This window comes from Calidris pugnax, unplaced genomic scaffold, assembly GCF_001431845.1.
Source record: "Calidris pugnax isolate Ruff unplaced genomic scaffold, ASM143184v1 scaffold75, whole genome shotgun sequence".
Taxonomy (NCBI): Eukaryota; Metazoa; Chordata; class Aves; order Charadriiformes; family Scolopacidae; genus Calidris; species Calidris pugnax.
In genome coordinates this window covers 1,434,071-1,452,672 of record NW_015090908.1, presented here as the reverse complement: position 1 = coordinate 1,452,672, position 18,602 = coordinate 1,434,071, and the positions used below count along the sequence as shown (strand labels likewise).

The window sequence follows — 18,602 nt, the reverse complement described above, 5'->3', positions numbered from 1 at the left end:
CTATGATTCTAAAGTGAACTTTTTGGGGTGCTCTGAACACAGGAGCACACCAGCTCCCCAGGACCCCGGTCGCCTGACGCCTGCATCCCAGTCTTTGTGTGTTGGCAGCTTCTAAACCAGCAGGTTGGTTTTAAGCTGGCAACCTTAACCTTCTGGTGACAGAAGAGACTTCTCCAAGGCTGGGCTTAATCATAGAATGGTTAGAGTTGGAAGGGACCTCAAAGATCATCCAGTTCCAACCCCCCTGCCCTGGGTAGGGACACCTCCCACCAGACCAGGTTGCTCCAAGCCCCATCCAGCCTTGGTCTTAACGGGTGGCTGTGCACCACCCAGTGCTCCAGGTTCACAAAATCCAGTATGAATGTGGAAAGGGATCAAGCCAAGCTATGGCTATTAAGAGAGGCCACCTGCTCCCTTCTAAGAAGGTGTCTCACTCCATCCTTCTCCAAACCCTGACAGCACGTGTGTAAGCAAGACTCCCACCCCACCTACATTGGTATTTCCTTCTCCTTTTGCAGATTTTTCTATTTATGCTTTTGACAACGCAATTTCTTATTTTAATTTGCGGTGTGGAACGCTGGTGCTATCCCAACGTTTCAGCTGCGGAGGGGCTATATACAATGCACATAGAATGACACAGCTTTATATAAAGATTTAAGGAGGTACTTCCCAATCTGCCTTGGCTATCTGCTGGGAAGTCTTGATGGAGGAGTCCCTGCTGCTGCTGATTCCAAGCAGGCAGACTGTTGGAAAACACCGGTTAGCAGAACTTGCAGCGATTGCACCTATGTTTTCCTTCCTAATCCTATTGAATTTGACGTAAACAACAACATACCCAGACTCTAAAAACCTGCAAAAGTAATAAAATAAAAAAAAAACACCCAGCAAAAAAAAATACCAACCTAGAGAAAACTAGTTATTTTTGTTTTATAATTAAGCAGCAGCTTCCACTAACACATCTCCATTTGGAGAAAAGAGTATCTTTTCAGACTTCCAACAAGTCCACCACATGGTGGGCTTTTATAACCTAGCCATAGAAAGTATATGCAAATGAACAATATTTAATGCACAATATGTTAAAACAGGTTTTGTTATTTTTATGAAATCAGGAGCCTTTTCTCTCCATCTGCAGTCTCCTAGGCTTTGCAATGCTACGCTTCCTGCAATGGTTTACATACATTAGGCTGCTTCAGAAGGAGCTGTGCTTTCATTGACATCTGTAGTGAAAATGGAAATGAAAAGACCAATTTTGTATCTGGATGGCTTAGAGAAGGTTCATTAGAGATGTATTGTTTCCGCCGTTTTTGACCCCGGTTTCCACAAAGCCTCTGCCTAATATAGTTTTCAAATCTTTTCAAAGTTGAAAAAATAAAAAATGAAATGAAATAAGAAAGAAATGAAGAAATCCCTCCAATCGTAGCCACGAAAAGGGAAAAGAAACCGCTTTGTTGGTGTTGGCTGCAGCCTCAGAAGATGACTGCAGAAAACCCACCAAGGTACCCTGTCGGAACTGCAATCTCAGTATTTCTCCTCACTTAGGGACAGTATTTGACAAGAAATGTTTGGGTGCAGGCTCAGCCCATGGCAGGTGATGCAGTGCCTTCACCAGCTCAGGAGATACTGCCGCTCCAAGGACCTTCCTCTGGGCAACCCTGCTTTGGCCGGGGAGTTGGACGAGATCATCTCTAGAAGGTCCCTTCCAACTCCAACAATTCCACCTCAGATCAGGACCTGGGGTGCTGGTCTGAGGTGAGGCTTGCATTGCTCCTTCTTGTTGCTACGACACCCATCTCGTTAGAACAGAACCAGTAACCATCACATTAAATCAGTTTTCTGGCACAAAAAGACCCTTTTTAGCTTTAAAACTCAACTCGATGCAAGACTGTGCCTCAAATTTATATTTTCAAGGGTTTAAAATTTAATTTTCTTATTTCAAAATGTTTTTTTTCTTTCCTGCTGATGCTTTGTGAAAAAAGACCCGTAAGTAGCAAGAGAACCCAACACCGACTGACTAACGGGAGAAGCTGAAAATCTGATAACATACAAAAAGCTGTCCCAGGCACAAAAAACGCAACACTACCGAAAAATATGAGCTTCTGCTTCAGTTAAAGCAATTACCGAATCAAAAAGCAATTACGACCTGGACAGGCTGGAGAGTTGGGCAGAGAGGAACCTGAAGAACTTCAACAAGGGCAAGTGTAGGGTGCTGCACCTGGGGAGGAATAACCCCCTGCACCAGGACAGGCTGGGGGTGACCTGCTGGAGAGCAGCTCTGAGGAGAAAGACCTGGGAGTCCTGGTGGACAACAGGATGCCCATGAGCCAGCAATGGGCCCTTGTGGCCAAGAAGGCCAATGGCATCCTGGGGGGCATCAGGAAGAGGGTGAGCAGCAGGTGGAGGGAGGTCATCCTGCCCCTCTGCTCTGCCCTGGGGAGGCCCCATCTGGAGCACTGGGTCCAGTTCTGGGCTCCCCAGTTCCAGAAGGACAGGGAACTGCTGGAGAGGGGACAGCAGAGGCTACAAAGATGATGAGGGGCCTGGAGTGTCTCCCTTACAAGGAGAGGCTGAGGGACTTGGGTCTTTGTAGTGTGGAGAAAAGAAGGCTGAGGGGGGATCTGATCAATGCTTATAAATACTTAAAGGGTGGGTGTCAGGAGGATGGGGCTGGTCTTTTTTCAGTGGTGCCCAGGGACAGGACAAGAGGAAATGGGCACAAACCTGAATAGAAGAAGTTCCACCTCAACATGAGGAGGAACTTCTTTCGGGTGAGGGTGGCAGAGCCCTGGCAGAGGCTGCCCAGGGAGGTGGTGGAGTCTCCTTCTCTGGAGACATTCAAACCCCACCTGGACACGTTCCTGTGGGACCTGCTCTGGGTGGCCCTGCTTTGGCAGGGGGTTGGACTGGATGATCTCCAGAGGCCCCTTCCAACCCCATGGGATTCTGTGATCTGTGGTAAATTCTAACAGGTAGCACGCATTCAGACCCATACGGGGCCAACTGCAGCATGGTCCTACCCTGCTCCCACACCAAGCACTCAACTTCTTCAAAGGTAATACCCACACGTTGCCGTCTGACACTGAACCTTCCCTTCGCTGTCTCAGTGGGGAAAAAAAAAAGCCTCCTGATGTCTGAAGGCAAAATGTTTCAGAGCTGCATTTGAGTGGGACACAAACATCTCCCACACTCAGGTCTTCTGGCAAGGGCCCGAGGTAGGAATTCATAAGCATCACTTGAACTGCAATCCCTGGCACGCTGGAATTCATAAGCATCACTTGAACTGCAATCCATGGCACGCTGAGACAGAATCATAGAATGATTTGGGTTGGAAGGGACCTCAAAGATCATCCAGTTCCACCCCCCTGCCCTGGGCAGGGACACCTCCCACCAGACCAGGTTGCTCCAAGCCCCATCCAGCCTGGCCTTGAACCCCTCCAGGGATGGGGCAGCCACAGCTTCTCTGGGCAACCTGTTCCAGTGTCTCACCACCCTCATAGTAAAAAATTTCTTCCTGATTTCTAATCTGAATCTTTTTTCTTCCAATTTAAAACCGTTTCCCCTTGTCCTATCACTACACCTCCTGGCAAAGAGTCCTTCTCCAGCTCTTCTATAGGCCCCCTTCAGGTATTGAAAGGCCCCTATAAGGTCTCCCCGGAGCCTTCTCTTCTCCAGGCTGAACAACCCCAGCTCCCTCAGATGGATCCAGAGATGGCTCCAGAGATTCCCTCAGATGAATCCCAGAGATGCCCAGGTGGCTCCGATGAGGGTCATTAATTCCTGACCGACATCACACTCAACGTACCACACAACACATGACATCTCTTCTTGTGCTGGCAAATTAATCAGCGCTGACTCCGCAACACCCCTGTGGTAACTGCTCGTTGCCGGAGCTGTGTGTTTTTTCCCCAGCCGTAAGGAAATTTAAATATTTGAGAAATACAAAGTGATACACCAGGGGAACCCCTTAGCATTCAGAGCAATTCTACTATTAATTTGAGGAGCACGCCGTGCGACAAACGTGCACGCTGCATCAGGGAGTGAGGCTGGGATCATCCGAATCAGGTGCTCCTGCCAAAATTAATATTTGTAAATATTCATAACTATGGGGATTCCTGCATATGTTTAATGTCACTGCTTCCACTATTTATGAAAACTGCACAAATGTTCGACTGTACCTGTAGTTAGTGCTGCTGGTGCTCCCTGAGCAGATATGAATACTAATCAGTGTAATAAGGAGAAGGTAGAGCATTTCCAGGTAATTACCAACCGCCAGCTCGTCGGGAGGACTCAGCATGCACTGAATTTTGCCATCATCTTCCCCCGACTGTCATCAGTTCTCAAGCACATCTCCCTGGAAGGGGGACTGACACCTTATCAGTAAGCACCCTGTCAACTCCCACCGCGTAAAGAAACCTCTTTCTTAACGAAGTGGAGCTCAAATGTTTTCCGTTAGTCCTTACAACAGAAGTAAAAAGGTAGCGCTCCGAAATCTTCTGACAGGCTCAGCCCAGAAGCCACCCTGTGCCCCCCTGGGAAGGACATGGTGCTGACAGCAAAGACCCCATCAACCAGAGAGAATGAGGATGTATTTCATGGAGACACAGAATCACAGGATCATTCATGATGGAAAAGACCCTTGGGATCATCGAGTCCAACCACCAACCCTACTCGACAAAGTTCTCCCCTACACCATATCCCCCAACACCACATCTAAATGGCTCTTCAACACATCCAGGGATGGGGACTCAACCACCTCCCTGGGCAGCCTATTCCAGTGTCTGAAATAGAATCACAGAATGGTTTGGGTTGGAAGGGATCTTCAAGATCATCCAATTCCAACCCATCTGCCCTGGGCAGGGACACCTCCCACCAGACCAGGTTGCTCCAAGCCCCATCCAGCCTGGTCTTGAACCCCTCCAGGGATGGGGCAGCCACAGCTTCTCTGGGCAACCTGTTCCAGTGTCTCACCACCCTCACAGCAAAGAATTTCTTCCTGGTATCTCATCTCAATCTCCCCTCTTCCAATTTAAAACCGTTCCCCCTTGTCCTGTCACTGCACTCCCTGACAAAGAGTCCCTCCCCAGCTCTCCTGGAGCTCCCTTCAGATACTGGAAGACTGCTCTGAGGTCTCCCCGGAGCATTAAAGCTTGTGTAGCCACTCCTTGAGTTGCCAGATGAGTAGCAAGACTGCAGATCCTTCTGGCAGCTCAGGACCTTGCAGACACCATCTTATTCTTCCCCCAAAGACCAGGCACTGCTCTCTGCCCACGCTCCTCTGCTTCTCCTTCCCCGTGTAACTGTGGTTTTAAAGGTGCTTCTGCCATTTACTTCACACGCCGTGGTAAAACTGACTAAAATCTGCAAAGCAGGAGCAGTTTTGAAGCTTAGACTATGGCTTCTAGGTTTTTATACTATATATTTTGAATAGCTTAATGCAATTAGTGGAAGACGGCATAAAACTATCCCGACCCAGACAGCTCACTCTTCCTTGTGCAGATAATCTCACACGCAAAACTGGGTGAACAACAGCTGAATTTCACTGAATTTTTAGAGTTGGAAGGGACCATAGAGATCATCTAGTCCAACTCCCCTGCTGAAGCAGGATTGCCCAGAGCTTGTCAGAGCATGTTACTCAGGAGCATCCAGGAAGGTCGTGAAAATCTCCAAGGAAGGGGACTCCACACCCTCCCTGGGCAGCCTCTGCCAGGGCTCTGCCACCCTCACCCCAAACAAGTTCTTCCTCCCATTGGAGTGGAACTTCCCATGGTCCAGCTTGTGCCCGTTGCCCCTCGTCCTGTCACTGGGAACCACTGGAAAGAGTCCGGCTCCATCCTCCTTCCACCCACCCTTTAGATCCTTGGAAGCATGAAGAAGGTCTCCCCTCAGCCTTCTCTTCTCCAGGCCAAAGAGTCCCAGCTCTCTCAGCCTTTCCTCATCAGGGAGATGCTCCAATCCCTCCATCATCTCTGTTGCCCTACGCTGGACTCTCTCCAGTAGTTCCCTGTCTCTCTTGAACTGGGGAGCCCAGCACTGGAGGCAGGATTCCAGTTGTGGCCTCCCCAGTGCAGAGCAGAGGGGGAGAATGACCTCCCTCCATCTACTGGCCACACTCTTCCCTACGCAGCCCAGGATCCCATTGGCCTCTTGGCCACAAGAGCACACTGTTTGCTCATTGTCATTTTGCTGTCTACCAGGACCCCCAGATCTTTCTCTTCAGAAGTTGCCTCCAGCAGATCCACCCCTAACCTGTACTGGTGCCTGACATTTTTCTTCCCCAGGTGCAGGACCCTACACTTTTCCCTGTTGAACCTCATGAGGTTCTTCCTTGCCCAGCTGCCACACTTATTGCTGACAAACATTTCCTGTAATCCAAAGCAACTGAGTGTTGTGTCCGACTCCTAACCTGCGTCTCAGCCTACGCCCGAGATCACCTACAGAAGGTGCTCCAGCATGGTGGGACACCACCCAAAGCACTTCTTCTTCTGCTCCTCAGATCTGTAGTGATTCCGACTCCTACCCAGCACAAGGCAGCCAGGTTAAGAAGAAACACCGACGGAAAGGCAGCCTGATCCTCCACCTGTGGGTCAGTGTTCCCCCTCGCACATACATGTGGGTCCCATCTCAGACCAAGGTCATGCTGGCATGGTCCAGCCTCTCATTAAGATTGCAACCCGAGGACTTCTTCCAGGCAAGCTCAGAGACTTTGTACAACTACAAGAGCTTGGCCTCTGCTGGAGGCGACAGCTTCGAAGGAGTTGTAAGGATACACAAGTCAAATACCAGCTTCAAACTCGCCAATTTAACACCAGAGAAGACCAAAAATAAAGCCCAAACAGATGTTTTCAGCACCCCCTGAACCGGTGCTGAGTTAAGACATGGCTCAGGAAGAGCTTTCAGAAGCTCCACGTGATTGTTCTCTCCCCTGGCAGGCAATGCAGCTGGGGTTCTCGTGCAAATAGTGTTTTTTAAGACAAATCACCTGCCTTGGCAAAATTTTACAGGTTTTTTTTTTTGGGGGGGTGGGGGTGTTAAATCAGGTATTTAAAAGGAACTGGAGTTGAGATTCTATTGGATTTGGACTAGATGATCTCCAGAGGCCCCTTCCAACCCCAGGTGATGCTGTAAGATTCTGTAAAAATAAAGGAAAATTGTGTGTGATTATCAAGAAAGACCTCGCCGAGACACAGAATCACAGAATCACAGAATCACAGAATCTTCTAGGTTGGAAGGGACCTTAAAGATCATCTTGTCCAACCATCAACCTAACTGACAAAAATAGACACCCACACAACAAACAAGGAGCATCATCACTAAACCAGACCTCCCAGCACTACATCAACCCGGCTTTTGAACACCTCCAGGGATGGGGCCTCAACCACCTCCCTGGGCAGCCCATTCCAATGCCTGAGAACCCTTTCAGGGAAAAAATAAAAACACATACACATCAAATCACCCCCTGAAAAATCCTTAGCGTGGGGGGGGGGGAAGCAAAGCACAGGTTTTGACAGGTTTCTGGGAGAACTGCTGCATTGGGTTATTTTAGCGCGATCTCGACGCCGGCCATTCCTTTGGCCAGACTCTCCTCTTCATGTTCTTCCCCATCCTGTTTACTGAAGCCTCAGGCCGTGGGCTCCAGTTTCAGGATTTGCTCTCTTGGCTCCCATCACGGCGTGTTTTTGTTTGGGGATACCTCCTGGAGCACCAGGGGCTGCTCAGAATTAATGGGTTGTCCTGGCAGACGGGGATGGAGGGGAGGAATATGTGGTTTTTCAGCAGAAGCCAAGACACAAAAATCTGAAAGCGCAGCCCAGAAGAAGGAACGTCTTGTCATCTCTTCTCTTGGACACGGCAGGGGCTGGACGTATATATTGGCCGTGCCCCCTGCCAGCCCTCCAGCAGCCCTTGGTGGCACAGGGGGACAATCCTTCCCAGCCCAGAGACCCGTCTTGGGTAGACACATCCTACTGAGAACGTCTGCTGGTTCGAAGTTTAGGAGGCTCCGATGTCTCCAGGAAAGGGGAAGGAGGGTTCTGTTCCCTCATCGCCAGCTCTAGGTGAAAAGATCCCACATTATTGGTTTGGCAGCTTAAATAGGGATAGAGGAATAGGAATAGAGGAACAGGAATAGGAATATAGAGGGATAGGAATAGGAAGAGGAGGCTGAGGGGAGACCTCATCACTCTCTACAACTACTTGAAAGGACACTGTAGAGAGGTTGGTGCTGGTCTCTTCTCACAGGTAATTAGTGACAGAATGAGAGGGAACGGCTTCAAGCTCCAACAGGGGAGGTTTAGACTGAACATTAGGAAGGAATTTTTCACCAAAAGAGTGGTCGGGCATTGGAACAGGCTGCCCAGGGAGGGGGTGGAGTCACCATCCCTGGCTGTGTTTAAGGGCCGTTTAGATGCAGTGCTGAGGGACATGGTGTAGGGGAGGACTTTGTAGAGTAGGGGAGATGGTTGGACTCCATGATCCCAAGGGTCTCTTCCAACCTCAATGATTCTATGATTCTATGAAAGCCACCGCATCCCTTGACCAGAGCGAGATCTGCGACATCACTTCTGACTGAGGTTTGTGCATCTCAAACACTGGTTTGTGCATCTCAAACCTGGGAAAATCTGGCGTTCTCATTCTGCTCCTTCCATCCCACAACCTGTGGCCCCATCTCAGAAGAAGCCAAAAGGAAACATGCTGCTTTTACCAGTTTTCAAGTAGGTCTGAAGCATCTCCAGCTTCAGTCCAGAAACCACCAGGACTAGGCTGGAAGATGCCTAAGTTAACCCAGTCTGCTGCTCGATAACTTCTTCAACCAAGAGATGGGGCTTAGAAGTGTCCAAGCTGCAAGATGGATTTGTTGACGTTCCCCACCCCTCTTGTGTGCAGATTTGTCCTCATTGTTCTTGGAAAAGATCCTGAAGTTGAGCATGAGGTAAGTCAACCCCAGCCTTCAAAGAGAGCAAACGCTCTTGATCTTGCAAAAGCTTTCCCCGGGGTTACTTCCATCAGAAGTTCTGCAGGATCCAGGTCTAAGTCTTGGAGTCAGCTCAGAAAATCAAGGCAAGGTCACTGAAAAAGAACAGGAAGCCATCTAGAAATAGCAAGAGAGAACGGAACAAAGCATTCAAGTAGTAACAGGGCACAAAATGTTCCCTCTGGTTTTTTTTTTTCCACCACCAACTGTAGGCAGCTGCAGTTTTCTAAGGTGAATAATCCTCCCATGGCAGAGCACACGCAGGAGGAGACACCTGGTATCTCTGGGCTTTTTTAAAATTTCTCTTGGCAAGGGAAGGTGCCACCCAGCAGAGCCGCAAGGGAGAAGGAGATGACACTGAGCCCATCAGCAGATTTGAAACAAGCCCAGTTTTTCCCATTATGTTGGAATCAACACAGAGAGGCCACCCAACAGTCAGGAGGCACCACCAGGGCTACCCTGAAAGCAGCCCCACTAGAAGACAATGTGACATGTGGCCAACGAGCTATCCTGCCAGCAAACCCTACACGACACCCATAATGTCTAGAGATCCTTGGAAAAAAAAAAAATATCCCATTTTCTTCACAGCATTGCAAAAATCTGTCCGTGAGATTCCCCGCAAGGCTTTTACTCTCCAAAACAAAAATAAGGAATGGTCAGAGAGTTCCACCCCGTGCCTCCGAACAAGGGGTTAACACCTCAGGTGTTACCACCTCTCAATCAGTGCTCATCAGAGTAGATAAAAAAAAAAAAAAAAAGTCATTTTAAAGCAGCAAAAGCTAACAAACCCATCTCCTCAGGCTTTATCTGAACGTCGCTATCCATCTATACATAAAGCCCAATGTCTGAAAACATTCCACGTATTTTTATTTATTGGCATGAAGCCATGAAGCAGCACGGCGTGCTGTTAAACATAGGAAATGGCTGTGTCAATAAAAAGAAAACAGTTTCAGACTCACTCCTATTACAAAGCCCCCTTTGCTGTTGCTGCTGGTATTCAGGGTGACTCCTCTGAGCATCCTGCATCCGCTGCACGTATAGACCAGTGCTCCCCCTGCTCCCCAGGAACACAGATACTCCTTCCTCAGATGATGGGAAAAGCAGGAATGTGACAGAATGAACATCTTTGCATGCCTCCAGGTCAGGATTTCAGGTCCACGAGGCTCAGCCCGTGGACACCAGGACTTCTCTGGTGTCTGGTGTGCTAACACCCACGTGCGTCAGCATATAAACCAGCTCTGAAACAGCCAGAGATGGGAAGGAAAATCCCTCCTCTGAGCTGGGGCAGCGCAGGGACAAAGAGATTTACCCCCCACATCCTTCCCTTCTCGGCTGAGGTTTCATTCACCACCCCGGGGAGCCCCTCACCCTCCCAAAAGCGCGGCTCCTGCCCCTCTTCAATCCATCCCCTCGCTCCCGTCCTTGACCAGAAGGCAAATGGAAAAGCTTTTGGTAACTTCCAGCTGATCTCGGCCGGGAACGAGTGACTCACAAAGGAAAAAATCCACTGCTGATTCCTTCGCCATCAAAGGTCAAGCAAAGCTCACAGTGGGACCTGCTTTCCACCGTCTGACCGGCAACAGCCCGGGCGCCAGCCTCCTTCTTCCATCCCTTCTGGTTCGTTTGAAGGCAGGAGGATTTAAAGGCTATAAATACTGTCCCACATCTGGCGAGGGCAGGCCTGGATGGAAAATCCGCGTTGCTGAAGGTAAGAGGCTACAAGGAGAGAGGAGCCATCACCTCTGTCTCCAGTCAGCCCCTCCACCTCTCCCACCCCGGCTCCCCCGGCTCAAGCTGCAAAGCTGCACTGGAGTTGTGAAAGACAGTTTTCTCTATTTCCATATGGTGTGAAGTCTTCATAAAACTCTGCTTATTTTCCCCAAACACGTCCGGGTTTTCTCATCATTCCCCGCGCGCCATCATCCCGCTCCCTCCGAGCTCTGACCGTGTCCATTATGCTTTCCTTCCACAAATACTGTCTCACTCGTAGCCCAGCTCTTCAAATTAGACAATCTCCTGGAATTTGCCACTTCCATCTTCCAAAATACACAGTCTATAAAGCAAAAGGCTGCTCGGTGGAAAGGAGGGAAGGGATCGCGCACGCAGGAAGAAGGACTCATGACCATCCTGTCGTCTTCTCCTCTTGCTCTAAGGGTCAGAGAATTAAAACTGGGCTGCTGGAATCAAACCAAGCTCTGGAAAATGCCCCAACTTCAGCTTTCAATAGGAAAGAGTTATCTACTTGAAGAGAAAAACAAGAAAGACAAGCCAGCGTTTTTCAAGGAAATTAAATTTGCTTAAGAAGAACCTCAGGTGCTTTGCTTAGGGAGTGGGAGGGAGAGATACTCCCCCCCCTCTCAACTCACATGGAGTCACAACAGTTCCTCTGCTCACACCGACACCACAGGAATAAAAGAAGGAAAACAAACAGGTTTAACATTTAAAATGAGTAAGCTCTTTAAAATCTTCACAGGGCTGCCTGTTGTAACTTAGCAATGCTGGCTGTGCAATACATCTGTCCAAAACACTGAAAAGCTGCTTAAGAAATACATCAGGATATTATTATTTTTTTTACTTTTAGCAGTAGATATGCCCAGCAACTGAACTTTTTTTTGACGAAACTATTCAACATCTCTAAGTGGAAGAGTGCAAAAATACTTCAACGTGAAGGTCTTGACAAAAGAGGGATCTAATGCAATGTCTGCTCTGCGGATGTAACCGTACATGGAGATTGGTCTGCTCCAGCCCAAATACCCCTAAAATCCAGGAATTAGAAGCAAAAGGGTTTAGAAACAGGCGTGAGACTGGGTAAAGCACAGGAACTGCTGCTCAAGTGCACGAAGGGATGAACATCATACAAATGCTTGGCACAGCAAGATTAAAATGGTGGATACCAGGCTGTAACGAGAAAAGCCAAATTAATTGCTTCTAGTTAGTGGTAAAAACGCAAAACAGAGTAAGTTTAGAGCATTGCTGTTTGCATTTTTAATTTTTGGTTTCTTTCATTATATTTTGAGGTTGTTCTGATGCTGAAAACTCTAGCCAAACTGCAGGAGCCTCGAATTTTTGGAAGGGAAGTAGGTTTGCAAGATGCATAATCACTTTGCGATAGCTGCTGAAAGCTTCCTTTCTGAATCAATTTTTTGATTCAGAATCCCAATGTCAGGGAAAACACCAAAGAAGTCTGAGAACCACCCCTGGTACAGCAGTAAGGCGCGCTGCGAGCGAGCTCTAGTCATTACACATAATCCTAATCAACAGAAATCTGGGGAGGTTGAGGTTCCTACCCAAGCCTTTTTTCACCCAAAGTGAGATATCATCTCCACCTGGGAATAAACTTGAGAATAAAAGTGGAAGCACTGGACTCGTGACACCTTCATTGCGACGCCATAAACTCAGGCTACAAAACACTTTTGGGTGAAGAATCTCCCAACCACGTTGCTCAGCCTGAAAGATTGAAAAGAGAGACTGATGAAAGGAGACTGATGAAATTCTTAATCTCGTCGGACGCCATAAACTCAGGCTACAAAACACTTTCAGGTGAAGAACCTCCCAACCAAGTTGCTCAGCCTGAAAGATTGAAAAGTTCACTTAGGAGACAGGAGACTGATGAAATCCTTAATCTCGTCAGTGACGCCATAAGCCAGTCATCAAATGAAGCTCCTTATTCTGAGCTCCTCAAGAGCGTGTCAGGAATTTGCTGTTTCATTCGTGTATTTAGTTTAAAGAGTCAAGAGTTTCATAGAATCATAGAGTCATTCAGGTTGGAAAAGACCCTTGGGATCATCGAGTCCAACCATCAACCCCACTCTACAAAGTCCTCCCCTACACCATATCCCCCAACACCACATCTAAACGACTCTTCAACACGTCCAGGGATGGAGACTCAACCACCTCCAGTGTCATTCCAGTGCCTTCAGACCTTAAGCAGCTTTTCTTGGAGCACCCTACACAAAAATGGGACATTTGTTCTTGTATTTACTTCAAATTTACTTCAAATACCCCTTCACAAAAAATTCTTTCAAAGAAGATATCCAAAGCTAAGCAGACAATCACTACCAAAACTCTCTTGTGATAAAATCCTTCTCTGATACCAATACACAATTAATCCCCCCTCTATCCAGCAAGGCACATTTCACATTAATAGTAGACCTTATTTTTAGGCCACTTTAATGAGGGACTGTGTGCTCTACAGCTTCATCCTCAAGTGGACGGAACCTATTCTTAGCCAATGTTTCTCAAGAAATGTTAGAAATCTATTTGCATACGACCACTTCTTGGAATTTTTCTGCTGAAGAGGCAGACAGCACTTCTGCAATCCCTAGAGACCTTGCTTGGCTCCACGGTACCTACAGCCTTTGGGATGCCGTTCTGTATAAAGCTACCAAGGCCACAGCTTTTGTTTCTAAAACATATCAAGTGAGGAGAAACATTCAGTCAGATACTACTTCTCTCATTTGAGTAAACGGAAAAGATGAGGGACCACATCCCATCTTTGTCCCTGGCTACTCCCCACACCAGGGACACGCCAAACAGCAGCACATCTGCTTGGACCTGGAGTAAGGAGGAGTAAGAAGCATCTCCTTGAGCCCATGTCCCTGGCAAGAGCAAAGCCCTCCCTTGCACACTTGGAGCTGCACGGCGTGCACACACGCACGTGTCCACGCGGGACGTGTCCTGCACACCCTGAGCAGCTGGCTTTTAGAAAACGCTTGAATTCCTCTGAAAAAAGAGCACTGCATCTTCCTTGGAGACAATCTCTACGCCAAATTTCACAGTTCAAACCCTGGTGCTTCACTTACACAGAATAAAAGTTTTTAATTTGCTTTAATATCCCCCCCCCCCCCCCTGCTTTTTTTCATAAGCAGCTGGAAGTTCAAAGTAGATGGTTGTAAATTTGAGTTCTCTGGTCAAAATAAAAGCTTCCCTGAAGCCCCTCCACCCGCTTGCTGCACTTAACAGAGTTGCCAGTTCCCAAAAGTTGGTTTAATCTGAGAGTCACCAAAATGTGGGAGGACTTAGGAATGCAAAAGCAAGAAGAACCTTTTCAAAAAGAAAAATGCATCATAATTACATGCTGGTATCCGGGTTTGGGGTTGACTCTGTAGTTGAGATATCATGGGCTTTGTTTCAATAATGTGCTGTTTTATTTTTAAAGCAATTCTAGTCACCATGACGCCACTATTGGAGATCATCTCACAGGTCATCCTTCTTCATAAAGGATTATATCATTCTTATTTTAAGTTTTTCATCTAGCTATGCATATACATTAGAGGAAGAACTTCATCACCTGACAGTCCAGATATACTGTGCTAACTGGCTTCTCAAGAAATTAGATCTCGACTCCCTTTTAACGTGGTCTTTTACCAGATTCTGTCACAGATTTAACATAAATGAAAGCTAATGTGATCCTTACCATCAGCGCTTTGAGCGTGTTCATTAAATCTGATCCACCCTTTCTTATTTGTAACAGGCAAATATCTAAGGATTACAAGGGAATATTTGTCACAGAAATACATTTCCTCTGGAATGTACTATGTGAACCACAGACGTTGTAATGGTTCTTGTGCTACTGGTGCATGGATAGGTACCTACAGAACCACGTGTATAGACACATAACTGCATACACACACATATACATTTACATATGAACTCCTATGTATGCATAAGTGTGTTTACACCCAGGCACCTCCCCACAACTTTGAGCTGAAGGGAACAGAGGACCCACTAAGGACACGGGCATTTGCTGTTTTGTACAGCTGGGAGTCCCTTGACTGGTGGCAGAAATGAATTGACTGCCTTGTTATTAATAACCATTCATTTGGGTGGCATTTAAAAAAGACCAGAATATGTCTTTTTAAATAAAACTATAGCATGTATCACGCTACTGGTAATTGCTAAGAATTTTCTTTCACCTTGTCTTTTGTTTCACCTGGAGGTAACATACCGTGGCTAAATTTCCTAATAAATGGGTATGTCAGATCTTGAGCTGTCTGTTAAAGCTCCCATCCTGGTGGAGCCACCGGCTGCTGGGCACCTTCACCACCTTCCCGTGGTGGTGCCCAGACCTGGCTTCAGCAACACATCTGTGTTGGGCACTGGTGAGGCCCCACCTCGAGGGCTGTGTCCAGTTTTGGGCTCCCTACCACAAAAAAAGACCTCGAGGTGCTGGAGCGGGTCCAGAGAAGAGCAATGGAGCTGGTGAGGGGTCTGAAGCACAAGTCTTGTGAGGAGAGGCTGAGGGAGCTGGGGGTGTTCAGCCTGGAGAAGAGGAGGCTGAGGGGAGACCTTATTGCTCTCTCCAACTCCCTGAAAGGAGGGTGTAGAGAGGTGGGGGTCGGTCTCTTTTCTCAAGTCACAGGCGACAGGACAAGAGGAAATGGCCTCAAGTTACACCAGGGGAGGTTCAGGCTGGATATTAGGAAAAATTTTTTCACCAAAAGAGTTATCAGGCATTGGAATGGGCTGCCCAGGGAGGTGGTTGAGGCACCATCCCTGGAGGTGTTCAAGAGACAGGTTGATGTAGTGCTGGGAGGTCTGGTTTAGTGATGATGCTCCTTGTTTGTTGTGTGGGTGTCTATTTTTGTCAAAGTGAGGTTGACGGTTGGACAAGATGATCTTTGAGGTCCCTTCCAACCTAGAAGATTCTGTGATTCTGTGATATCTTCAAACAGCAGCCGTTCTTACAAACCCACACTCAGAGCTGTGTTTGAAAAGTCCATAAATAATACGCCATTAATTTTTCATCCTATCTTCCCCGCTCCGACGTGTATTTTGTATTAAAACGAAAGTTATATAAGGTGGAATTGAGCTGGCTTTTTAATATTACATTAGTGCTGTTTACCAGGCACAGCGCTAATTCCCCCCCGGAAAAGGCGTTAGTAATTCCGACAGCTGACGTTGCCATAGCGACAATCCATCACTGGGAAATATTGATATAAATGTCTGATGTTTTCACTCTGCAACACCCATGTCCTAAACTCTGCTTCCTACTCGCCCCACACCTCGTGCTCCCTCTCCATCCCGCGCGGCAGAGCAGCAACCGAGCACCCAGGAGGTCCCGACCTACCTGCGTCCACCCAACCAGCATCTCCTGCTCCTGCAGAGACACCGAGCTCCAAAGGTTTGCTCTGCACCTCCAGCTGCTGGCGTACATCCAGTGAGCAGGTATACACCACTCCACTCCCAAATATGTCATATTAGTAACAGGTCACCCAAAAAAAACCTTCCCGTTTGGGTACGTTCCACTGAAATGATGCTATGGGAGTTTTCCAACTCCAGATGTAGGCCTTGCAAGCCACCTGTTGGAAGCATGGCCCAGGATTTCTGAACATGCACAGGCAGGTGGAGAAGGCTCAACACGACAATGGTTTATCTGGCTTCTTATTCTTAATGTTATCTCAATGTTTAAATCTTGGTGGGCACATCCCTTTCCAACAGTTCATTCTTTAAACAGGGTTATAAAGGGTTGAGGGGTCTGGAGAACAAGTCCTACAAGGAGAGGCTGAGGGAACTGGGCATGTTCAGTCTGGAGAAGAGGAGGCTGAGGAGAGACCTCATTGCCCTCTACAACTACCTGAAAGGAGGGTGGAGAGTTCTGGCCCCAAATAAACCCACCTGGGATCTTGGTCCTTGCTTTTGGGAGAGTAAAGGTTGTTTTGGTCCCACCAACCCCCTGCAGCACTACAGGCTGGGGGCAGAGTGGCTGGAGCTGCCTGGCAGAAAAGGACCTGGGGGTGTTGGTGGCCTGTGGGCTGAACAGGAGCCAGCAGTGTGCCCAGGTGGCCAAGAAGGCCACCAGCATCCTGGCCTGTGTCAGGAACAGCATGGCCAGCAGGAGCAGGGCAGTGATGGTGCCTCTGGACTGGGCACTGGTGAGGCCTCACCTCGAGGGCTGGGTTCGTTTTGGGCCCCTCACTACAGGAAGGACATTGAGGTGCTGGAGCGTGTCCAGAGGAGAGCCACCAAGCTGGGGAGGGCTCTGGAGAACAAGTCCTATGAGGAGAGGCTGAGGGAACTGGGCATGTTTAGTTTGGAGAAGAGGAGGCTGAGGGGAGACCTCATTGCCCTCTACAACTACCTGAAAGGAGGTTATAGAGAGGTGGGGGTTGGCCCCTTCTCCCAAGGGAAGAATGACAGGAGCAGAGGAAATGGTCTGAAGTTGGGGCAGGGGAGGTTTAGATGAGATACTGGGAAGAATGACTTTCCTGAGAGGGTGGTCAGGCACTGGAAGGGCCTGCCCAGGGAGGTGGTGGAGTCACCATCCCTGGAGGGATTTAAGAAGCGTGGGATTTAAGTAGAGGTGGCACTTCAGGGCATGCTCTAGTGGCCAGGACTGTTGGCTTGTTTTTTTCTTTGTGTGTGTGTGTGTACGGTTGGACTCAATGATCTCAAAGGTCCCTTCCAACCACGAAGACTCTGTGATTCTGTTATCAAGACCAGAACGGTATCTCCACTCCCAAAATAACACACATCCCACTCAACCCAGGGCCACCCACCACTTACTTTGATGTGCTCGTGGAGCTGGGCCTCGTGCTGCCGGGAGAGCTGCTCGTGCTGCCGCTGGAACTCGGCGATGAGGATCTGTCTCTGGATCTGCTGCTTCTGCTTCAGGGCCAGGAGCTCCTGCTGGAGCTGCTGTTCGCGCAGCGTCGGCTCCGTCACCGGCATGGAAAACTGGTGGTCCAAGCGCAGATCCATTGGGACTGAAGTGGGTGCAACTTGCAAGGGCAGTGCCGTGGTCACATCAACTAGGGTGAGAAGACACAACAGGAGAGATGAACATAGTCCTCCTTCACACAGGGATCTACGTTTTTATCCAGTATCTGGCAAAGACCTTGAGGAACCGATCATTTTTAAATTTTTAAAAATGGTAAAAAAAGCACTAGAGGAATTGAGAGTACAAGCAGTTTTCCTCCAGCCACCACTTCCTACCAGTACAAATAAGAAGGCTAAAGATTAATCTAAGACTCTCCACAGAAAGGCTCAATCTTAACTCACACTGGATCATCGGACGGACTCCTACTCTAAGGAACATGAGGCTCCCACTTTAAAAATTTCACTGAATTTCACTGAATTTTTTAGAGTTGGAAGGGACCATAGAGATCATCTAGTCCAACTCCCCTGCTGAAGCAGGATTGCCCAGAGCTTGTCAGAGCATGTTACTCAGGAGCATCCAGGCGGGTCTTGAAAATCTCTGAAGAAGGGGACTCCACGACCTCCCTGGGCAGCCTGTTCCAGGGCTCTGTCACCCTCACCGTGAAGAAGTTCTTTCTCATATTTGAGTGGAACCTCCTATGTTCCAGCTTGTGCCCATTACAGGTCTCCAGCTTGAACCTGCTCCATTAATCATTACCCTTTGGGTCCTGTCACACAGCCAGTTCTCAATCCACCTCACTGTCCCCTCATCCAGCCCACACTGCCTTAGTTTCCCAATGAGGGTGTTATGGGAGACAGTGTCAAAAGCCTTGCTGAAGTCAAGGTAGATGACATCTGCTGCCCTTCCTTCATCCAACCAACCAGTTATAGAATCACAGAATCATAGAATGGTTTGGGTTGGAAGGGACCTTAAAGATTATCCAGTTCCAACCCCCCTGCCCTGGGCAGGGACACCTCCCACCAGACCAGGTTGCTC

The 18,602-nt window shown here is 48.3% G+C and overlaps 1 protein-coding gene across 1 annotated transcript in view; it reads right to left on the bottom strand.

The window, feature by feature from the left end:
* HDAC4 (histone deacetylase 4) overlaps window positions 1-18,602 on the bottom strand; it is a 283,789-nt gene that overhangs the window by 160,637 nt on the left and 104,550 nt on the right. The window contains exon 3 of the mRNA XM_014949239.1: window positions 17,474-17,718. Within this exon, the coding sequence (XP_014804725.1) occupies window positions 17,474-17,718 (245 nt within the window). The remainder of the gene's footprint in view (window positions 1-17,473; window positions 17,719-18,602) is intronic.